Source organism: Erinaceus europaeus, chromosome 5 (genome assembly GCF_950295315.1).
Source record: "Erinaceus europaeus chromosome 5, mEriEur2.1, whole genome shotgun sequence".
Taxonomy (NCBI): Eukaryota; Metazoa; Chordata; class Mammalia; order Eulipotyphla; family Erinaceidae; genus Erinaceus; species Erinaceus europaeus.
In genome coordinates, this window is record NC_080166.1 from 46,421,646 (window position 1) to 46,446,786 (window position 25,141).

Here is a 25,141-nt window from a genome sequence, read left to right on the forward strand (position 1 = left end):
AAAGATATGGTGGGGCAATACAAATTTTGGGATGTATATGAATATTGATGGCATTTCAGTTTTTTTTTTTAGATATAAAATAATTTTTAAACTCACAGTTCTTTAAAACTTTTATTTCTTTAGGTACCAGGTACTGCAGAGAATGCACGGTCTTGTGTCCGAGCTTACTTTTCTGATCTACATGAAACTTTATGTCGTCAAGAAGAAATGGCTCTAAGTGTTGTTGATGCTCATGTTCGAGAAAAACTGATTTGGCTCAGGCAACAACAGGAAGACATGACTATTTTATTGTCCCAGGTCTCAACAGCCTGTCTCCATTGTGAAAAGACTTTACAACAGGTAGTTTAAGTATGGTTAAGGTCTAAGAAGGAAGATTTGTAATGTTAAGCAGATAATTATCAGGCATACAAACTTTTCTATCTTATTAATCTAGTAAATCTATCTACTGTAATACATTAATGGTGTACTTAGGACATCACTCCTAATGTTGAATTGCTCCATCAACCATATCAGTATATTCTCCTTCATGTGCCTTCTCTCCTAGAATATTATAAATGGTATAAGATACCTATTTGGTGACCTGTCAGGTGGTGCAGTGACTAGAGGTTTGGACTTAAAGACCTGAGATACAGAATTTGATTCCTGGCATTAAATATGCCAGAATGATGCTCTAGATCTCTCTCTCTCTTTATCATGTTAATCTTTAAAAAGAAAAAATACCAATTTCTTCTAGTTTATCTTTCTAGTTCTAAATTATCTGTATTGGGGGGTTAGCTGGACAGTAGTGCAGTGGGTTAAGCGCACAAAGCACAAGGGCTGGCATAAGGATCCCGGTTCAAGCTCCCAGCTCCCCACCTGCAGGGGGTTCATTTCGCAAGCAGAGAAGCAGGTCTGCAGGTGTCTATCTTTCTCTCTTCCTCTCTGTCTTCCCTTCTCGATTTTTCTCTATCTTATCCAACAACATCTATAACAACAATAATAACCACAACAACAAAATGGGAAAAATCGCCTCCAGGAGCAGTGGATTTGTAGTTCTGGCACTGAACCCCAGCAATAACCCTGGAGGGAAAATAAAATTATTTGTAATTGGATGGAAAATCTTAAGTACTTGTTCAGCTCATGATAAGTAATCTATACAACAAAATCAGAAATGAATCCTGCCTTAAACTATATATACTTGAATGACTGAAAGTATTTGTATGCTTTTAAATTTAAAATATATATATATATATATATATATATATAGTTACTATAATAAAATATCTAGAAGTATTTGTTAAGAGTGAGAAACAGGCAACAGAGCACTGCTCACCTCTGCCATAAGGAAGTTCTGCGAATTGAACCTGTGGTCTCTGAGGTGTCAGGCATACAATTTCTGTGTTTTGGTAGATTAACCTATCTCCCTAGCCCCTAACCAATATTCTTAAAAGTTCCTGCCACAGAAACAGGGCAGTGGATGGAACCTCATAAATAAATAGCAGACTGAGAGGTAGCTTACTCCATAAAACCTGCAGCACTGTCCCACTGCTTGTGAAGCCTCCTCCCTGCAAGCAGGGGCCAGGGAACTTGAACCTGGATCCACGAGCATGGTAACATGCACTGTACCTGGTGCACCACTGCCTGGCTCCTATTTTACCTTTTTTTTTTTTTTTTTTTTAAAGAAATCTTCATACTGCTTTCCTTAGGGCCTACACCAGTTTTCCTTTTGCCAGGAGAGTGCCAGATATCCTTTTTCTACACATCCTTGATAGTATTTCTTATTTCTGGTTTATTATATTTTTTAATATTTATTTTTCTTTTTGTGCCCTTGTTTGTTTTTTTTTACATTAAATTTTGTTATAATTTATATAAATAGAAGGAAAAGCACTATCTAAATAGTGATTCATCTGGGTCTTCTTGGAGAATACAAAATTCTTCAATGGGAGTTTGATGGTTTTGAGGTCAGCAACTGTTCTCACATGTGTAAATTAGAACTGTTCCAGATTCCACTGAAAGTTCTAAGTTACCGCTTCTTAACATGCTGACCAGTGCTGGCATAAGCTGAAACTCAAATGTTCTACGGGCTCCACAGTAGCTACAAACTGGAAGATAAGTAGGACAGGTCAGAAAAAGTGGTTCTCCACTCCAGGAATACCTCAAAATCTGCTCCTGGCAAGCAGTAATTCTCTTCATGAATTTGTAAAATGTCTTATTGCCACTTCTAATTTTAGTCTCGTATATTTTCACCTCCATCACTAGAAAGACTTAGTGTCCTGCGCCTCATTTTCTGGCATCTGCAGGAACTGGCAGTGGAACACCTTCCAGCTTCAAGGTCAAGAGAAACTACCTGAGGGATTCCCCGCCCCCACCCCCACTCATCGTCCGCAGGTTCCCCTTGTTGTTTTTTATTGTTGTTGTAGTTATTATTGCTGTTGCTGATGTCGTTGTTGCCAGATAGGACAGAGCGAAATAGAGAGAGGAGGGGAAGACAGAGAGGGGGAGAGAAAGTTAGACACCTGCAGACCTGCTTCACAGCCTGTGAAATGACTCCCTGTAGGTGGGGAGCCTGGGGCCCCAGCCTGGATCCTTACTCTGGTAGGTGCACTTTGTGCCACGTGATGCGCTACTGCCTGACCCCCAATTTTTTTTTTTTATGTAGGGCATTTTCACAGGATGAAGTGATATTTAAGTTTGGTTTTAATTTGCATTTTCCTAATAATAAGTGATAATGGCATATGTGATGCAGAGGATTAATCTTAGTACTCCATGCTTATTTACACTGGAACTGAGCTCTGTGCTGCCTTCCAGTCTGCACAAGTTTCTTTTTTATGTGTGACATTTAGGTGTTTGGTCCATGTTTTTTCTGTGTTTCTAATTGAGTTTATATATTTTGGATATCACGTGATACACAGATATCCTCTCCCAGTTCCCATATTATCTTTTTATTTTTCTGTGCTTTCTTTCCATGTGCAAAAGCTTTTTTAATTTAACTGAGTGGTAGACACAAAAGTACAAACATCAGCTCAGATGAGGACCTTTCCAAACATGACTTAACTTTCTTTACTAAGAGACACATTTTTCGAGCCCCCGGCTCCCAACCTGCAGGGAAGTTGCTTCACAGGTGGTGAAGCAGGTCTGCAGGTGTCTCTCTTTCTCTCCCCCCCTCTGTCTTCCCCTCCTCTCTCCATTTCTCTCTGTCCTATCCAACAGTGACAACATCAATAATAGCTACAACAATAAAACAACAAGGACAACAAAAGGGAATAAATATATAAATATTAAAAAAAAATTTTAAAGAGACACATTTGGGAAGGGCTGGGTGGTGGTACAACTGGTTAAGTTCAAGGATTGGGGTTCAAACCCTGGCTCACCACCTGATGGAAGGACACTTTACAAGTGCAGAAGCAGGTCTGCAGGTGTCTGTCTTTCTGTCTATCTTTTCCCTCCTTTTTCAGTTTTTCTCTGTCCTATCAATTGTAATGATGTAAAATTTTCAAAAAGAAAAAAAAGATGGCAGCCAGAAGCATTGTATTTGTAGTGCTGGCACCGAGCCCCAGCAACTGGAAGCAAAAAAAAAAGAGAGACACACATTTAAGAATACACATTAACATTAGTGAATAACTATTTAGGTACTATACTAAAAAATTAAAGACTGTTACTATAGGATACAAGTAAGAAGTCTTAATGTTTTTTAAAAATATTCTTTATTTATTATCTTTATTTGATAGAGACAGCCAGAAATCAAGAGAGAAAAGGGAGGTAGAGAGGAGAGAGACAGAGACACCTGCAGCCCTGCTTTACCGCTCATGAAGCTTTCCCTCTGCAGGTGGGGACCAGGGGCTTGAACCCGGGTCCTTGTATACTATAATGTGTACTATAATGTGTGCGCTTAACCAGATGTGCCACCACCTGGCCCCAAAAAGTCTTTTCATTTGCTATACATGCTAATATTTGTGCATTTCTTCCTTAAGACTCTAGGCTTTCTGGATCTAGAGGTTCTGGTTCCTACATGTGAATGTATACATCAGGAGAAGCATTTGTGCTCATCCAGGAATACTTCCTAGTTGCTATATACTATGTGTACATACAGGCGCATATAAATGAGATAACTGTAACAGCAGTTATATACCACAATAATGGATGTCTGATCTCCTGAAGACTGAAGAGCCAGGAAATTTTGTGTTAATTCAGTCTAAGTTTGAAGGCAGGTATAAGTGAGTGTAGTAAAATGACACTAGTCTTAAGCCAGATCTCAAAGTTGGAGAATCAGGAGCTCAAAACAGCCCACTGTCATTGGGGATCATTTCATCTCCAGTCTCTGCTCTCACATCTCCTATATTCTTTACAAAAGCAAACACAAATACCCAGTACCTACAGGGATTTACATTGTTCAACAGAGTAAAACAGGAAGTCTTAAAGTGGATGTGACTAATCCAAATCCATTGAGTACTTAAGCAGAATAAAAAGTTTGAGGAAGAGTGAATTCACTCTGCTTGAGCTCTGACACCCATGTATCCTTGCTTTAGCTTCCTTTATCAATGGGCTAAATCTCCAAGTTCAACTCTGATATGAAGCTCCTGGCATTTATCAGCTGTTTTCTTCTTTGTACTTTATAGCTTAAGTTCACTTTGAGTTAATTCTCACTGATGGCATTGATAGTCTAGTATTGTTTTTTAGATAGTTTTTTAATTTGTTTTTGTGTGTGTGTTAGAGCCCATTTAGAATCCTAGCTAAATTTCTATTTAAGTTTGAATATTCTCATGTTCAATGAACTTTAATTTTAGTTAACTTTTTCTTTATTCCCTTAACAAGTTTACAAGACTTTTTATTAGTGATTTAATATTGATTTACTAAATTACAAAATAATAGGGCTATAACTCTGCACCGTTCCCACCACCAGAGTTCTGTATCCTCATTCCCTCCTTTGTAAGCTACAGAATTCTCCCAGGGTTACAGATATGGATTTACTATTATTTCTACAAATATCTGCCTATATTTGTATATAGTTTTTTTTTTAATAGGTCCCATCTTCTTTTCCTTTCCAAGTCACACATACACCTATCATTACATCCAAATGCCCCTCCCATTTTCTTCCTCTCTCTCCCAGTCCTGATGGAGTTGGAGTTCATCTCCCGCTATCATTTCTTCCCCTACTGGGAGGATGGATCAAAGTTCTTTCTGGGCTTCTGTACTGGACATGGGCATTGACAAGTTGATCCACATCCCCCGCCTGATGAGCTTACAAAATTGTCTTCTTTTTTCCTAGGATGATTGTAGGGTTGTCTTGGCAAAACAAGAAATCACAAGATTATTGGAAACACTGCAAAAACAACAGCAGCAGTTTACAGAGGTTGCAGATCATATTCAGTTAGATGCCAGCATCCCTGTCACTTTTACAAAGGTAATGTATCATAGTTGATTTTTAGGTTGGTCTTCTGATAAATGATGATTGTTTTATATTCCGTGATAATTATTTTGAAGAGATAACAAAGACATTCATAATTTTTTACAATAATTTTTTTTAAAGAAGCTTTTTCTCAGTGGGAAGTAAAAGTGGTATATTAACTGCGTGAAACAAATGCAGATGACTACATGATCCAGAGTCAAGTCTAAGCAAGTTTTACTCAGTTAAGTCTGATTTTGGTCTTTCTTCTACTCTTTACCCTTCAGATTCCATTAAGCTTCTGAATTTTTATATCCTTTTTCTTTCCTCAGACTTTGAAAGTTTTTATTCATTATTTCTTCAAGTTAGGATTCAATCCTTTCTGTGTCTTTTCTCCACTGAGCTGTTTGGTAATGTCTGATAAATTCCTAGATTCTATTCACTTTCTTCCCTTCCTCCCTCTCTCCTCTCTCTGACCTTTCCTCCACCCTTCCTTTGCTCTTTCTTTCCTTATCTTTTTTTGTCATTCTTCCTTGGCAGTACTTTATTGCTCTGGGTCAATTTTTTTTTTTGAGAGAGAGAGAGACTGAGTCCATAATACTGAGTCTTTCCTTAGTGCCATAGTCCTTTATGTAGTGTTCTGGGAGCTCAAGCCTAGGTCACCTGCATGGAATTGCAAATACTTTACCAGATGAAAAAAAAGTTCACTGAAAACTTTTTTTCCCTCCTAATTATTTTGTAGATAAATAGCGAAAAAATATTTTTCTTACTTTATAGAAATTAGGTGTGTACAGTTGCACTGTTCCTGGGCTGCTTTTTTGTTCAGATAAGAAACATATAGACAGAGACTGACAAAAGAGGGAGAGAAATCACAGCACTGTAGCTTCTTTATAGAAGTCCTGTTTGGTGTCAGGTACACTTTATGAAAGTCCCTGAAGTGGCACAGTAGACGACAATCAATTGATTATTCCTGAGAGAACACATATAGCATTATTCTGGCACATGTGATGCTGGGAGACAAACTTGGACCTCAGACTTTTAAGTCCAAAGTTCTAGACACAGTGCCACCTCCTGGGCTAATGACTTTTTTTTCTTTCTTTTTTTTTTTTTTTTATTGTTAGTTTATCTGAACTTAAACTCATTCCTGTGCTGATTTTTCCATGTATGTTGTAGTTTCTGTTGTGGTGGCAGTTAAAGGAAACAGGACCTGCTAGTCTGCTACCATCTTGGCTGACCAACCACTTAATTTCCAATATTTTTATATACACCTATGTTTATATACACCATTATTTACTTCCATTCATTTCTCTATGCCTATATAAAGATATTGAAAATGGAGATACCCATACCTGCAAATATATATATGCATAGATATCTAGCACAGCATCTTATTTAAAGACATTAAAGCTGGAAATTAAGTAGCGAAGATCATATTCAAGCTGCGAAAGGAAATACAACTCAAATTTGAATCTATTGAGAAATGAGAAGCTGTTGAAATTATTAATAACGGGGTTTTTTTTAAATTGACTATCTTTTTTTTTTTTAATTTAAGAAAGGAGACATTAACAAAACCATAGAATAAGAGGGGTACAATTCCGCACACTTCCCATAACCCGATCTCCATATCCCATCCCCTCCCCTGATAGCCTTCCCATTCTCTATCTCTCTGGGAGTATGGATGCAGGGTCGTTGTGGGTTGCAGAGGATGGGAGGTCTGGCTTCTGTAATTGCTTCCCTGCTGAACATGAGCGTTGACTGGTCGATCCATACTCCCAGTCTGCCTCTCTCTTTCCCTAGTAGGATGGGGCTCTGAGGAAGTGGAGCTCCAGTACACATTGATGGGGTCGTCTGTCCAGGGAAGTCTGGCCAGCATCTTGCTGGCATCCGGAACCTGGTGGCTGAAAAGAGAGTTAACATACAAAGCCAAACAAATTGTTGAACAATCATGGACCTAAAGACTGGAATAGTGCAGATGAGGTGTTGGGGGGGTATTCCCTGCATGCTCTTGTGTACTTCTGCTTTCAGGTATATATTTTTCCCCTAGTTTATGGGCACGGTTGAACCTATGCTTTATTTCAGGGGACCTGGACTATATCTAGGTTTGGGGACTTTATTGGGGAGTGGAACATCTGGAATGGAATTAGAGAATACTATGAAAGGAAAGGTCTCACCCGAGTGATGAAGCTGAAGGGTTGTCATTCCACACCTGAAGTCTCTGGACACAGTCTGAAGTGAAGCATGCTGGGGTGGCACTCGTTGCGTTGATTGGGTTGCGATCCGCGGATGCAATATTATTTGATTTGAATTGAGAACAGCATGCAGAAAAGTGGACCCCACCCTAAGGTTCCAGGACTGGGGGAAATATAGGCTCTATAGTGGAAATGTGAGGTTCCTGTTGTCTTAGGGTTCAAGAAGACAATGGATAGTTACTGTTATCGTCACATTTTTTTTTTAATAACAAAGGCTAGCTGAGGGGAACACATAACTTTGGTAGGAATATGGTGACTTCCATGCACCAAATTTGAGTATAAAAATATTACTCAGGCCAGGTGGCAGTGCACCTGTTGAGCACACACATTACGGTGTGCAAAGACCCTGGTTCAAGCCCCTGCTCCCCACCTGCAGGGGGCAGACTTCACAATCAGTGAGCAGGTCTGCAGGTGTCTAGAGATCTCCCTTACTAACTCTCCCTTCCCTGTCAACTTCTTTGCCTCTGTCTAAAATAAGAAATAAATAAAAGTATTTTAAAAATTCTTGAAGCCTAATAATTCTGTTAAGACAATGCCAATTCACTAATAGAAATGAATAAATAGAAGTATAATGCTGATACTTTGTAATTTTTTGCTAAAATAAAAAGACTTAATTATTTAAATTATAGGATAATAGAGTACACATTGGACCAAAAATGGAAATTCGAGTTGTTACTTTAGGATTAGATGGTGCTGGAAAAACTACTATTTTGTTTAAGTTAAAACAAGATGAATTTATGCAACCCATTCCAACAATTGGTAAGTATGAATATTATATTTTACCTATGTGGGCATTTCATTTATATATTTTATTTTTAAAAAAGATTTATTTATTTACTTATAAAAGATGAGAGAGAATCAAGCATCACTGTAGCACATGCAATGCCAGAGATTGAACTAGGGACCCCATGCATGAAAGTCTAGTGTCTTATTCACTAAGGTACTTCCTGGCTGCTTTTTTTCTTATAAGACTTTTTATAGACAAACCCCAGCTTAAGTTGAGCTCTTTTGGTCTTACTTTGTGCTAGCTAAAAATGGAGAATCAGCACTTTTCTGATTGTCGTCAGCATTTCAGACAAAATGCAAGATTCAAAGGCTGTGGGCTTGCAATGCAGATAGTGGGATAGTACGAAGGGAAAAAACACTAGTGGAACAGGTGGGAGGAATGAAGATTTGGTAGCCATTACTGAAGTTTACTGGCAAGGGGATAGTAGTGGTGCAGAGCTGGTAAGTATTTGGGCTTCAAGATCTGAAGGATATATTGGTGGAGGTTTGGAGGCTAATCGTTATTAAGGGAGTGAATTACTCATTTGTTTATTAAGAATTAGTTGGGAGGCAGGGGTAGATAGCATAACGGTTATGAAAACAAGCTTTCATACCTGAGGCTCCGAAGTCCCAGGTTCAATCAATCCCCATACCACCATGAACCAGAGCTGAGCAGTGCTCTGGTTTAAACAACAACAACAAAAAAAGTAAAGAATTGGTTGGGCAGCAGTGTATGTTGCTGTGTGAAAATAATTTTTAAGTCAGATTTAATAAATGGGTGCTTTGTCATGCATTGTGAATATAAGATCAGTATTGAAATAACTTTTTTTTTCCTAAAAACAGGTTTTAATGTGGAAACTGTAGAATATAAAAATCTGAAGTTTACTATTTGGGACGTAGGTGGAAAACACAAATTAAGACCATTGTGGAAACATTACTACCTTAATACCCAAGGTAAAATAAAAAAGTAACATTAATTTTTCAAGTCTTTTAGATGTTTTCAGTATCCTGATTTAAGTAGTAAAGGTAATAGGTATTAACTTAATACTGTGTAAGGCCCCAGAGGCACTCTGCAGAAGGAATTCAGTCACTTCAATGTCAGGCTCAGTCTCCTCAGAAAGGAGATGCTCTGGACTGACAAATATTGTAGATATAGGAATAGAGGGGGCTGGGCAATAGCACAGCAGGTTAAGTGCACATGGCGTGAAGCGCAAGGACCGGCATAAGGATCCCAGTTCAAGCCCCTGGCTCCCCACCTGCAGGGGGGTCGCTTCACGGGCGGTAAAGCAAGTCCACTCTCTGTCTTCCCCTCCTCTCTCGATTTCTCTCTGTCCTATCCAACAACAATTGCAGTGGCAACAATAACAAGGGCAACAAAAATGGAAAAAATGGCCTGCAGGAGCAGTGAATTCATAGAGCAGGCACTGAGCTCCAGTGATAACCCTGGAGGCAAATAAAAAAAAAAAAAAGGAAAGGGGAGTCGGGCTGTAGCGCAGCGGGTTAAGCGCAGGTGGCGCAAAGCGCAATGACCGGCATAAGGATCCCGGTTCGAACCCCGGCTCCCCACCTGCAGGGGAGTCGCTTCACAGGCGGTGAAGCAGGTCTGCAGGTGTCTATCTTTCTATCCTCCTCTCTGTCTTCCCCTCCTCTCTCCATTTCTCTCTGTCCTATCCAACAACGACAACAACAATAATAACTACAACAATAAAACAACAAGGGCAACAAAGGGAATAAATAAAATAAATATTAAAAAAAAAAAAAGGAGAGAAGGAAGAAAGAAAGAAAGAAAGAAAGGATATTGCTGGCATTATCTGGAGTCATGTGAAGACCATGATGAAGAGTGTGATACTGGACTTCATTTACAATATGATGTTTGTGTGGGTCATGTGCCCATCACTTTGTTATGCAGGAAATGGTTCTTGTGAAATCTAATTTTTCTTGGGGAAAAACACAGAATCTGAATGAGATCAGAGACAGTATCTCAAACTCAAATGAGCAAATTCTTGAGGGAAAAGCTACATTAGTTAATAAACAAGTGTATCTGGACATTTTTGCTTGGTAGGTAATGTTTCTGAAAAAGAAACAATTCATCAGGTTGATGAATAAGATCTAAGTTGTCCAACTGCACCGACAGCAAAGTATAGGATGATTCCTCAAACCTAGTTGTGATATTTAAAAGATTCAATAAAAGTCATTATCAATTTTTGACAGGCTGTTTATACCTTTGAATACTGATACCCAGTCTCCACATTATTAAAAAGAGATGGTGGAAGGACTAGGGTATGTGTTTCTTTTACTTCTTGAGAAACTATAATTATAGCAGAAAGTCATACTTATATAAATAGACAATTTGGGGGCTGGGTGATAGCACACTGGGTTAATAAGCAAACATAGTACGAAGTGCAAGGACCTGCACCAGGATCCTGGTTGCACCCCCAGCTCCCCACCTGCAGGGAGGTCACTTCATAAGCGGTGAAGCAGGTCTGTAGGTATCTTTCTCTCCCCTTCTCTATCTTCCCCTCCTCTCTCAATTTCTGTCTGTCCTATCCTATGGGGGAAAAAAATGGAAAAAATAGCTACCAGGAGCAGTGGATTCATAGTACCAGCACTGAGCCCCACTGATAACCCAGAAGGCATCGAAAGAATAAAAAAAGACAGTTTACCTCATGCTGCTCCCAGCTGTTAAAAGTATACTGTTGATTTAAAGACATCTTCAATGAAAGGAATCCAATTACAAAGAAGACTAAGACAAGCATAAACCTATGGGACTACATCAAATTAAAAAGCTTCTGCACAGCAAAAGAAACCACTACCCAAACCAAGAGACCCCTCACAGAATGGGAGATCTTTACATGCCATACATCAGACAAGAGGCTGATAACTAATATATATAAAGAGCTTGCCAAACTCCACAACAAGACAACAAATGACCCCATCCAAAAATGGGGAGAGGACATGGACAGAATATTCACCACAGAAGAGATCCAAAAAGCTGAGAAACACATGAAAAAAAGCTCCAAGTCTTTGATTGTCAGAGAAATGCAAATAAAAACAACAATGAGATACCACCTCACTCCTGTGAGAATGTCATACATCAGAAAAGGTAACAGCAGCAAATGCTGGAGATATTGTGGGATCAAAGGAAGCCTGCTTCACTGCTGGTGGGAATTTGAATTGGTCTAACCTCTATGGTAAGCAGTCTGGAGAACTCTCAGTAGGTCAGAAATGGACCTACCCAATGATCCTGCAGTTCCTCTCCTGGGAATATATCCTAAGGAACCCAACACACCCATCCAAAAAGATCTGTGTACACATATGTTCTTGGCAGCACAATTTGTAATAGCCAAAACCTGGAAGCAACCCAGGTGTCCAACAACAGATGAGTGGCTGAGCAAGTTGTGGTCTATATACACAGTGGAATACTACTCAGCTATTAAAAATGGTGACTTCACTGTTTTCAGCCGATCTTGGATGGACCTTGAAAAATTCATGTTAAGTGAAATAAGTCAGAAACAGAAGGATGAATGTGAGATGATCTCACTCTCAGGCAGAAGTTGAAAAACAAGATCAGAAGAGAAAACACAAGTAGAACCTGAACTGGAATTGGCATATTGCACCAAAGTAAAAGACTCTGGGGTGGGTGGGGAGGAGAATACAGATCCAAAAAGGATGACAGAGGACCTAGCGGGGGTTGTATTGCTATATGGAAAACTGAGAAATGTTATGCACATACAAACTATTCTGTTTACTGTCAAATGTAAAACATTAATTCCTCAATAAAGAAATTTTTTAAAAAGTATATTGTTGAAGTTGATATAAACACTGACTATTATTATGGTGTAGAATAGTGTTCCTGCTGCTTTATTTACTTCCTTTCAACATGTGTCCTATTGTCATTTCTCAGCAGCACATTCCGTTCTGTTCACTCATAATTGTGATCTGCATAAGAACTTACAGTGGTTTGGTATTGACCAAACTGTATTATATTGTAGATATTCCATCAGCATATATTCACATCTGGGACCTTTTTACACCTTGTCTTTTGTAAATAATGGTGAAATTATGTTTATATCACTTATTTCATGTCATCGTTTCACCTAGACAAGATATCACTTGTTTTTATTTTGAGATCATTAATATTGAATTTAGTATACACCAGTGATTAGTGGGGGAAAATGAAGTTTTTTACTTGGGAAAGTATTAAAAATCTGAAGGTATTTAACAACAGTAGCATAGCTATAAGATTTCAAAATAGAATCTATTTAGTAGACTCTGTGTGTGTGTGTGTGTGTGTGTGTGTGTGTGTGTGTGTGTGTGTGTGTGTGTGTGTGACAGAGAAAGTGAGAGACCATAGCAACCCAGTGTAGCTGGGGCAAATTTGAACCTAGGTCTTGCACATGACAAAGCACACCACACTACACAAGTGGGCTATTTCACTGAATCTTTAGTACATATTATGAAGTTTCTGCTGTGTATTTGGAGTATAGTCTATGCACAGTGTGTGGGAATCTAGATAGAATGTTGGTTTTTTTTTTTTAAATGTATTGGATAAAGAATAGGAATTTAGAGGAAGAGGGAGATAGAGAGGGAGAGAGACACCTGCAGCCCTGCTTCACTACATGTGAAGCTTTCCCCCTGAAGGTGGGGATTGGGGGCTTGAACATGGGTCCTTGTGAATTTTAACATGTGAATTCAACCAGGTACACCACCACTTGGCTCCTAAATAGAATACTTTGGAGAGAGAAAAATAATGACTTGTTTATTTTTAAAAGGTTTTTTGATAGGAATAGCAGCTATCATTCAACAAGTGTCATTAAAAAATTAAGAAATGTTGCTCATAGAAATTTGTGTTTAGGGGAGTCAGGCAGTAGCGCAGCGGGTTAAGCATAGTTGGCGCAACGCTCAAGGACCGGAGCAAGGATCCCAGTTCAAGCCCCCAGCTCCTCACCTGTAGGGAGGTCACTTCACAAGGGGTGAAGCAGGTCTGCAGGTGTCTATCTTCCTCTCCCCCTTTCTGTCTTCCCCTCGTCTCTCCATTTCTCTCTGTCCAACCACAACGACACCAGTAACAACATCAGTAACTACAACAATAAAACAAGGGCAACAAAAGGGAATAAATAAATATAAATAAATAAGAAATTTGTGTTTAGCAGAGGAAATGTAATCTCTATTATAGATTGAGAAATGAAAGCGAAGGAGGAATGTGAATTTCTTGAAAATTAGTGCTGTGTATTCTTATAGGCAACCTTTCTGTAAAATACTGGTGACAGGCTAGCTATAACCATTCATGAGTGAATCAAAGTGAAATTTAACAAGTGACTAATTAAACCACTTTGTTATGTTTCCGTTTTTCTGTAGCTGTTGTATTCGTTGTGGATAGCAGTCATAGAGACAGAGTTAGTGAAGCACACAGTGAACTTGCAAAATTGTTGACGGAAAAAGAACTTCGAGATGCTTTGCTCCTGATTTTTGCTAACAAACAGGTAATGCATTTATATTTCAAAACACATTTAGTAGTTCTGTGCATTTCATATCCTAAGTAGTTGGAAAGAATAAAAAAATAAGTTCAGTGGATATTTATGAAGTTCTGCTGTGTGGAAAGTTTTGTGCTTGATATTTTGGAGTAAATAAAGAGAAATAAGATTTTTGATGTTTACCAGACACTCTAATATGTATATAAATATATAAATTACTTTGCATGCACACACAATTCTAATGCAAATAAGAGTGGTAACTTTGATAATGTGAAATTATGATGAGTATTGACTGAGGGATTCTAAAGGTGGCATCTTGTAAGATTTGTAAAGAGTAGAATTTGAACGGAAATTAGAAATAAGACTGAGTCAGGAAAGAATATTGAAGGCAGAGAAGGTTCTTGTGTTGGTTGGTAGTAAGATCATATTAGTATTAAGAGACTCTTACCTTAGGGATAGGTAGTAGACTGGACCAGGGGCAAAGAACTAGAGACAGAATTATATAGTATGTTGCTGCAGTGATTTAAGTGAGAAAAATTAACAAGATTGTGAAGCAGAGGAATAGGCATGTGAAGGCAGACTGAGCTAGTGTTGTTAGAATTTGGGAACTGAAGAGAGAATGAAGGACAAGGAGTAGCTAAAAGTTCCTAGATTGTAGATAGTCCAGGAGATCACACAGTGGATAAAACACTGGATTATCGATAAAGCATGAGGTCCTGGGTTCAGTCCCCAGCACCACATGTGCTAGAGTGATGCCTGGGTCTTTCTCTCTCCCGTCTTTCTCATTATCAAAAGTTTTTTAAAAAAATAAAAAAGAAGGGAGTCAGGCGGTAGCACAGCGGGTTAAGCGCTGGTGGAGCAAAGCACAAGGACCAGCAGAAGGATCCCTGTGTAGAGTTCATGCATTTCACTTTAATTATGACTAAGGACATGCAAATAATAAAATGCAGAAGTATTTTCTACCTGTCATGATACTAAAGGCTTTGCAAATGTTTGCTGATCCTCAGATTCACGTATGCTGCCAGTGTGGTTTTAAACAGATATTTTCTTGGAAGGCAATTGGCAGTACTTGCCAAACTTTTAGAGGCACATATTCTTTACCCTGAAGTTCTGCTTTAAAAATGTGGACTACAGGGAGTCGGGTGGTAGCACAGTGGGTTAAGCGCAGGTGGCGCAAAGCGCAAGGACCTGCGTAAGGATCTGGTTCTAGGCCCCGGCTCCCCACCTGCAGAGGTGTCGCTTCACAAGCGGTGAAGCAGGTCTCCAGGTATCTATCTTTCTCTCCCCCTCTCTGTCTTCCCCTCCTTTCTCCATTTCTGTTTTATCCAATGACGATGACAAGAATAATAACTACAACAATAAAAAACAAGGGCAACAAAAGGGAATAATTAAATAAATGTTAAAAAAAATGTGGACTACATACAAATATTCCAAGGTTATTCTTCAGATAATTTTTGCAAATGAAATGTAAAAACACATATGGTTTTACGTGTGTATTTGTAATAGTACACAAATACACAATTTTATTATTATAATTGTACAGTATAGGACTGGTAAAACTTTTTGTTGCACCCACACAGTGAAATTAAATTCAGATGCTAAAAGTAATACGAAATATTTATCTTCAAGGTGGGTGTTTGGTAAAAAACAAAACTATAGAGTATGTTTCTTTTTTTATTTTTTAATTATTTATTTATTGGATAGAGACAGCCAAAAATCAAGAGGTTAAGAGGATGATAGAGAGGGAGAGAGACAGAGAGACACCTGCAGCCCTGCTTCACCACTGGCAAAGCTTTTCCCTTGCAGGTGGGGCTGGGGGTTCACACCTGGATCCTTGTGCACTGGAACATGTGCACTCAACTAGGTGCACCACCACCTGGCCCCTAGAGTATGGTTCTATCGTATATACTGCATGGAAATGTAATAGAAAAATAGAGATTGTTATTCATGGGAATAGTGGAATGTTATTCATGGGAATAGGCCTATTCCCATGAATAACATTCCACTATTCCCATGAATAGGCCTATTCCCATGAATAGGCTTCTGGGAAGTAGGCATATTCAGTCCTTTTAGAGTGGCAGTTTAGTGAACACTTCAGTATTTAAACCATATATACATGCCATTTTTATTATATGTGTGTTAATTTAAGTTGATGTTTTATAATGACTTAGGCAGTTTCATTCAGACTATATAACCTTCATTAATTTCATTGTAAGGCTATTAAAAGTATACATTACAAAGAAATTATTTGAATCAAAACTCCATTTTTTAAAGTTCTTATTAATCTGAATAATGAAAGGTTAATCTAGGTTTTCACTTTAGGTTTTTCTGAGAACATTATCACCAGACTACTGTCTAAATAGTAATTAGAAAAAATAATTTTGGTGGACTGAAAAAAATAATCTGGTGTGTATCTATCTTTCAGGATGTTTCTGGAGCTCTGTCAGTAGAAGAAATTACTGAACTTCTCAGTCTCCATAAGCTTTGCTGTGGCCGTAGCTGGTATATTCAGGGCTGTGATGCTCGAAGTGGTATGGGACTGTATGAAGGGTTAGATTGGCTCTCACGGCAACTTGTGGCTGCTGGAGTATTAGATGTGGCTTGATCTTAATTGTTGTTAATAATTGCTTAAAGTTTTGTGGTTAAGCACTATATTGCACATATTATGTTGTAAAAAAAAAAAGACTCTACATCTAAAAAATAGTTAATCCATTAATAGGAAGTGTATATAAATGAAAGTTTGGATTGGGAATTCAGTGTAATATTGCTTTAAAAATAATTCTAGTGGCCCAGGAAGTGGTGCAGTGCTTACAGAAGACTTGCATGCATGAGGTCCTGAGTTTGATCCCCTGCATTGTATATGCCAGGGAGATTCTCTGGTCTTTTTCATTAACAAATATTTCTTAAAAGGAAAAAAAAAATTGTGGTGTATATATATATCCATTTAAGTTGGATTCATAGAGGCTTCTTGAGTATTCAGTTGTGTGTGTGTGTGTGTGTGTCTGTAGCTGGGACCTCAACTGTGTCATTTCATTGTCCTGCCTGCTTTTTGTAAGAGAGAGAGATAGAGGGCTTCCCTTGGTGCTGTGTCACTCCTGTGTGGTGCTGGGGCTCAAATCTGGGCCATGTGTATGGCAGGGCATCCACACTACCTACCCAGTGATCTATCTGTCCCTTGACCCCAATATACATTTTTCTAACTGTACATTTGTTATTTAAGCTTTTCAGCTTATATGTGACTCATAGATTGGGAAATAGAAAGCATAAGTGAAAATTCATTCGATTAAAAAAAAATTACAGCCTTCTGAGTGCCTAATGGAATCTTTGTGTGAAGCAAGTGAAGCATAGCTTACTCTTTCACTTGCCTTTCTAGTGAGTTTGAGAAGTATTTAAATAGTAGCAGAAATGGCAATGACATATTGAGATAGAAGCCACACTGAATCTTTGATTACTTTTACATTCAGTATAACAGTATAATGCCTATGATGTTAAGGACTATAAGCTGTAGAGAATATTTTATACAGTGTTTTATTAGACTTTCTTCTAAACCATTTTTTATAAAATTGAAGTGAGTCTGAAATGAAATGTTACCTAACTAGTCCTGATTGTCAGGCTAACACTACATGGAAGAACAATTAATAGAGCTATGAAAGGTATGTTCTAGTTGATCTTCATTTGTGGAAGACTGATTTCCATGTTTGAACCTGAGTGTATTTTCCTAGGTCAGAGCTCTAAGTTGGTCCTTGTCTTTTTCAACATATTTAAAGACTCAGTCATTACTTTGCACATTAATATAGCATTCTTAGTGGGAATGACCAGAGGTAAAATGTACTAATATGCAAAAGCAGGGTTGGCTTTACATAAGATGATACAGATCTAAGTAGAAAACTGCCTTTACCTAAAGAGAAACCATTTCAGCAGTCAAGAATGCTTATTCATATCAATTACTTTAAAATGTTTTCCAAAAAATAGTGTATTTTATCTTGATAGTAAAAATATTATCAAGGCTTTTTGTAATAAGGCCTTGAAAACTTAAGAGGGAGATTGTGTCTAAGGATGGAAAAGTTTATAAATGTTTACATCACATTTATTATGGAGTGTTGTGAATAAAAGTTTAAAAATTTTGTGCTCTTTACTGTTTTTTTTTATTTTAAGGGTACTCCATTATGGTTGTATAATATATTGTATTATAACACAGTTAGATTGAATTTTCTGACTTTCTTCAGTGCTCTTTATAATTTAGGGAGAACTTGAGACCTAAGCTTTATTAGTTGAAATGCTCTGAGGACACTGATTTCTGGTAAGCTGTGACTTTTAGGTGGCACTGTTTTGGTTCATTCTCTTCAAATGTATTTTTGTTTGTTTAAAAACAAAACTTTTAGAGAATAAAACATTAAAATTCCCATCAGTGTTATGGGCAATGTGTAAATAAGTAAATATATCTTGTCCTTTATTTTTCAAATGAAAGGTCATGCTGTTACAGTGTAGTTTGTATAAATAATACTTCTGAATTAAATTATTTAACATTTGACTGATTGCAATAACTGAAAAAAATGTTACATTTGCCTGTGAACCTTTGAACTGTTTTCTCTACTAAATAGAAAGAAAAAAGTTCTAACACTAACATATAAACTCACTTCCCTTGCATTAAGTTTATTTTACCAATTTCGTCAAGACTTTGTAATTCACATTCTTAGCAAATTTACAATTTGAAAATTAAACTTGCTTTGCCCTAATTACAAGGATATAATTACAATGTGTGTGTGTGATTTCTTTTTTTTAAGATTTGTTAACATGAGAGAGGGCCAGAACATTCTGACACATGTGCTACCAGAGACTGAATTCAAGCCCTGTACAACCCAGAGCTCTAGCCAGTCACCGTGTGTGTGTGTGTATGTTTTTTTTTTTTAATAAGACATGGGAAGGGGAGTGTTAAACCTGCAACCTGCAGCTTCTGGATCTTCAGGAAGGCAAGTGGATGATCTAACCAAACTGTCTCCCTGACCTGTTGCATGATTTTTTCCCCAAGAACTTTTTTCCCCAGCTTTTGTGGTTGTATTATTTTCACTAACCATAAATCCATAAATTTGTATTGTGCTAGTCTCCATGGGAAATGTCAAATTTAAGAATGAGAGCTATTTTTTTTTAATATTCCCTTTTTTCCCTTGTTTTTATTGTTGTAGTTGTTGTTGTTACTGATGTTGTCGTTGTTGGATAGGACAGAGAGAAATGAAGAGAGGAGGGGAAGACGGGGGAGAGAAAGACAACATCAATAACAACAACAATAATAACTACAACAACAAAGAGTAACAAAAGGGAAAACAAGTAAATATAAAAAACTTTTTTAAAAAAAGAAAAAGTACAGCTATATTCATTACCATTTCTGCAAAGTAATAAGTATCCATGTTACATAAAAAAAGAAAAAATCCTCCTTTCTCCTAGTTTATAGGCTACAATTAAAATTTCCAAGCCACTTTCTGAAACCGGTATTTAAATGTTATGTTCCCAGTGAGATGACACTAGAACTTTGGCAGTGGGTATAGTAAGTGTCATACATATAGAGAGGTGTAATTTTTGCTCTTTTTAAAAAAAATTTATTCCCTTTTGTTGCCCTTATTGTTTTATTGTTGTAGTTATTATTGTTGTCATCATTGTTGTATAGGACAGAGGGAAATGGAAAGAGAAGGGGAAGACAGAGAGGGGGAGAGAAAGACAGACACCTGCAGATCTGCTTCACCACCTGTGAAGAAACTTCCCTGCAGGTGGGGAGCCGGGGGCTCGAACTGGGATCCTCACACTGGTCCTTGGGTTTGCGCCATGTGCGCTTAACCTGCTGCGCTACCGCCCGACTCCCTGATACATTATTTTTTTTAACAAATAATTTGTTGTATTTATCTATAATGAGAAATTCAGAAAGAAAGATAACAGAGACAGAGCTCTGGCTTATGGTGGTACAGGGAATTGAACCTGGAACTTTGGAGCCTCAGGCATGAAAGTCTTTTTGTATAACCATTATGCTATCCTTCCTGCAAGAAACATTTTAAATACAATATATCTGGCTTCACTTCCTTGTTCTGAAACTTTATGTTAAACCTAAATATGGCTTACCATGAAGTGGGTTTTTCAGGGGTAGAGTTCTAGTCTGTTTGGGGGTGCTTTGTAGTCACCAGAAGCCATTATTTGCATTGTATATGTGATCACATTATAGAAAATGTTAAAATTAACTTAAATATTATCATTTACAAAAATTCTGTGGCTTGTAAGTAAACATTTTCAAAGGTTGTATTTTTTGCTGAGGTTCAGAGAATAAAACGGTAGCAGCTGATTTATATGTCAAATTTGATGTTTATTGAAGATTTAGAACTGGCTTACTCTTTTTAATTGTTATTTATTTATTTGATAGAGACAGAGAGAAATTGAGGGGAAGGGGAGAGAGAGAGGGAGAGAGAATCCTGCAGCACTACCTCACCACTTGTGAAGCTTCCCCCCTGCAGGTGGGGACCAGGGGCTTAAACTCATGTCCTTGTGCATTGTGACATATGTGCTTAACCAGGTGCACCACCACCCGGCCCCAATTACTCTCCCCAGTCATTCTGTATCTGTTTTAAAGCATATTTTAAAATATTGGTAAAATATCTTAATATTATAAATATTTTTATTTGCTATGTAAGTGATGATTAAGTAAGTAAGATGGTTTTTAAAAAGAAAGAAACATTAATAATGAAAAAAAAAAGTGTACTATTGAGGCATGGTTTATGGAGTAGCTGCCATCAGACCTTTGCTCTCCTCGACACAACTATTAAACACATCAAGAGACACATAATCTACAGCTGAAATCCACAGCCTCAGTGGGTGCTGGCACATGCAGCTGGGGAAACGGGAGTGGGTTGGAAGACACAGTAGGTCTAAACGAGAGCTCTGGGCTGAAGGCGCTTGGCACCGACCCACACCATCTTGGGCAGTAATGCAGTTAGCAGACTCCCCTAACAAAAGAAATTGGAGCTTAAAACCTGTCAATCTTTGAATCAGGGTTCTGTTCGCTCTTTTTTTTTTTTTTTTTTTCTCAGTTTGAGTTTAAGACAGAGACAAAACTCAGCCCACAAGGTAGCCCAAAATACCCCTCCTCCCACCCACCTCCGCAGATTCAAATAAGCGGAAAGCAAAGACCACAACAGCACCACCTGCTGGCCAACATAACCAACACCATAAATACGACAACAAAGAGGCAGAAAGTAAGAGAAAAGTAAGTCAGACAAAATCCAAGAAATTCCAGATACAGAGAATCTATCAGAGGTAGACTAGAAATCTTATGAGAACTTTATAAGAATATAAGCAAGAGTTGAAAGAGCATTTTTCTTTGGAATTTGATAAACTACCAAGTGTGAAAGAAGAACTCAAAGCAGAGTTCTCTAAGCAGTTAAACAGCATGGAGGGAAAATTTCAAACTGAACTGCTGGGCTGAAAGACATCTTTACTACAGTTCAGTCTCAGGTAGAAAGATTAGGTAATAGACTCACACATGCAGAAGGAAGAATTTCCAATCTAGAAGACACAATTAGCCCACTCTTTCAATTTAAAGATGAGAGGGAGAGGAAAGGTTTAGAAAGAATGAAGCTAGGGGAGTCGGGCGGTAGTGCAGCGGGTTAAGTGCACGTGGCACAAAGTGCAAGGACCAGTTTAACAATCCCAGTTGAGCCCCCGGCTCCCCACCTGTAGGGGAGTCACTTCACAAGCAGTGAAGCAAGTCTGCAGGTGTCTGTCTCTCCCCCTCTCTGTCTTCCCCTCCTCCTCTCTCTCCTATCCAACAACAATAACTACAACAATAAAACAAGGGCAACAAAAAGGAATAAATAATTTAAAAAATCTTTAAAAATGAAAGAATGAAGCTACTCTCTGTAAAACTGCAGATTCCATAAAAAGGTCGAATATATGAATTATAGGGATACCTGAGGAAATAGGTCAAAAGTCCAGAGGTAATTTTCAGAGAAATTTTAGATGAAATTTTCCCTCACCTAGGCAATCCTCAGAATATACCTATTTTGGAGGCAGATCGGTTGCTGAGGTTCACAAATCCAAAACTATCAACACCGAAGTACATTAATTGCAGGCTGCTAGGGAAAAGAAAGAAGTTACATATAAAGGGAGAAATATCAGACTTTCATCAGACTTTTCTTTACAATCCCTAGAAGCAAGGAGAGAGTGGAATGACATATTCAAGGCACTCAAGGAGAGGGAATTTCAGCCATGAATTTTGTGTCCTGCAAAATTATCCTTCAATTATGAGGGAGAAATAAAGCTACTCCCAAATACTCAAAAACTAAAGGAATTTGTCACAACCCCACCTTACAAGAAAGACTGAATGGAGTCTTACAGGAAAGGAGGAAACAAAGGAGCACACGTTCCCAGCGAGGGGAACAGCAGTAGCCTAGGAACAAAAACAATAAAGTAGGAAAGAACAACAAGCAAATAGGGGAGGGAATTAAAAGACAAGCCTTATCAAATGTTTGTTAATTAAGATCAACTTTAAAAAGACTTTTTAGGGAGTTGGGTGGAGGTGCAGCAGGTTAAGCGCATGTGGCGCAAAGCGCAAGGACTGGCATAAGGATCCCAGTTCAAGCCCCCGGCTCCCTACCTGAAGGGGAATCGCTTCACAAGCGGTCAAGCAGGTCTTTCTCTCCCCCTCTCTGTCTTCCCCTTCTCTCTCCATTTCTCTCTGTCCTATCCAGCAACGACGACAACAGTTAACTACAACAATGAGAAGCAAGGGCAACAAAAGGGAAAATAAATTTTTTAAAAAAGACTTTTTAGATACACAATGCTAGGTATTACACACAAGGTAACCACAAAACAAAACGGAACAGAGATTTGTAGAGTACAAGAAAAAATAGTGAGGAATTCACTACAGAAACTTATCCACACAATAGGTTAGATAGAAACAAATGGGCAAAGACTCAACAATTTAAAATTATAGTGGACATAAGAAAACCACATATATCAATAATCACCTTAAAGGTGAATGGCCTAAATTCGCCTGTCAAAAGATTCAGAGTAGCTGAATGGTTAAAGAATAGGATCCATCCACTATATGTCTTTAGGAAACCCACATGCAAAGAAAAGGCAAACGAAAACTGAATATAAGAGGTTGGAATAAGATGTTCCAAGCTAATAACTCACAAAAAAGGGCAGGGACAGCTATCCTATTCTCTGATAAAATAGACTTTGAGGCAAAAAAAAGTAATCAAAGAGAAGGACATTACATAATGGTTAAAGGTTCAATCAACAAGAAGATATAACCATCACTAATATATATGCTCCCAACTTAGGAGCACCCAAATATATACAACAAACACTGAATTCAAGGGAGACATTGATAGCAACACAATAATAGTAGGAGATTTCAACACACCACTCACAGCAAGAAAACACCTGGACAAAAATCAAGAGAGAAATAGCGAACTTAAATGAAACCATAAATGAAATGGACCTAATAGATATATAAAGAACTTTCCATCCCAAAAGTAATGACTACACATTCTTCTCAAGTACACATGGAACATTTACAAGGATTGACAATATGCTGAGCTACAAAGACAGTCTAAACAGATATGTAAATATTAAAATTATAAAATGCACCCTCTCAGACCATGAAGGCATGAAACTAAATTGAAATTAACCAAAAAAGGAAAAGAAATTTCCCCAAAGCCTGGAGACTAAACTGTATGCTGCTGAACAATAAATGGGTCATTGAAGCGATCAAAAAACAAAATAAGAATTATCTTGATACCAGTGTAAATGAAGAAACCAGTTACCAGACCCTATGGGATGCAGCAAAAGCAGGAAGTTTATAGCAGTACAGGCCACATTAATAAACAGGAGAAATCACTAGTAAACCCCCTAACAACCCGCCTCAATCAACTGGTAATGGAGCAACAAAAAGAACCAACAGTCAGCAGGAGACAGGAAATAGTCAAAATCACAGCAGAAAATCAACGAAATAGAAAATAAGAAAACCATTAGGAAGATTAATGAAACCAAGAGTTGGTTCTTTGAAAGGCTAAATAAAATAGATAAGCCGCTAGCTACACTCACCAAGAGAAAGAGAGAATACTATGGTAAAATCATTCAAAAATGAAAGAGGAGATATTACAACAGATGAGGTAGAGATTCAAAAGATTATTATCAAGAATATTATGGACACATGTATGGAATCAAATTTGACAATTTAGAGGAAATGGACACATTCCTAGAGTCATACCCACTACCCATCTTGACACAAGAGGAAGTAGATAAACAACAGTAGTAAAGAAATTGAAACAGTAATCAAAAGCCTACTCAACATTCCGACTCCCTTTTAAGAAAAACTATAAGACACTGTTAAAAGAAATAGAGGATGACACAAAGAATTGGGACAACATCCCCTGTTCATGGATTGGGATAATAAATATCATTAAAATGGCAATTTTGCCAGAAGCAATCTATAGATTCAATGCAGTCCCTATTAAAATCCCAATGACATATTTCAAGGAAATTGAACAGATTATTCAAAAATTTGTGTGGAACTATAAAAAGCCACTAATAAGAAAAAGGAAAGAATAAGAAAAATGGAGATATCACAATACCCGACTTTAGGTTAAACTACAAAGCAGTAGTAATCAAAACAGTGTGGTACTGGAACAAAAATGATCATATGGACCAAATGGAATAGGATAGAGAGCCCAGAACTCAATCCATACATATATAGATATCTTATGTATGACAAAGGGGCCAATTCTGCCCACTGGGGAAAAGAAAGTCTATTTAACCAATGTTGTTAGTAAAATTGGACAGCCACATGTAGAAAAATGAAACTAGACCACCAATTAACACCATACACCAAAATTAACTCAAAATGGATCAAATATCTGGATATTAGACCTGAAAGTATTAAGTACATAGAAGAATATATCGGTGAAACATTTCATGACATTTACACTAAAGCCATATTTGGAGACTTCACCCCATGGGCAAAGGAAACAAAAGCAAGACTGAACAAGGACTATATCAAATTAAAAAACTTCCATACATCAAAAGAAAACTTCATAAAGATAAATAGGAAACCTAGCAAATGGGATATATTTACACATAATACTTCAGAGAGACACTTGATATCAAACATCTATATAGAACTCATTCAGCTCAACAAAAAGAAAAAGAACAACTTAATAAAAATGTGGGCAGAGGATATGCATAGACAGTTCTCCAAAGAAGAGATACGCATGGCCCGCAGATATATGCATAAATGCTCTAATTCA

The 25,141-nt window shown here is 37.7% G+C and overlaps 1 protein-coding gene across 2 annotated transcripts in view; it reads left to right on the top strand.

The window, feature by feature from the left end:
• TRIM23 (tripartite motif containing 23) overlaps positions 1–18,606 on the top strand; it is a 41,764-nt gene extending 23,158 nt beyond the window's left edge. For both annotated transcript variants that reach the window (XM_060191275.1, XM_007523484.2), the window contains 6 exons: positions 124–339; positions 5,246–5,380; positions 8,241–8,370; positions 9,220–9,330; positions 13,735–13,859; positions 16,276–18,606. In XM_060191275.1, the coding sequence (XP_060047258.1) occupies positions 124–339; positions 5,246–5,380; positions 8,241–8,370; positions 9,220–9,330; positions 13,735–13,859; positions 16,276–16,455 (897 nt within the window). In that variant the 3' untranslated portion in view covers positions 16,456–18,606. The remainder of the gene's footprint in view (positions 1–123; positions 340–5,245; positions 5,381–8,240; positions 8,371–9,219; positions 9,331–13,734; positions 13,860–16,275) is intronic.
• Positions 18,607–25,141: the final 6,535 nt, after the last annotated feature.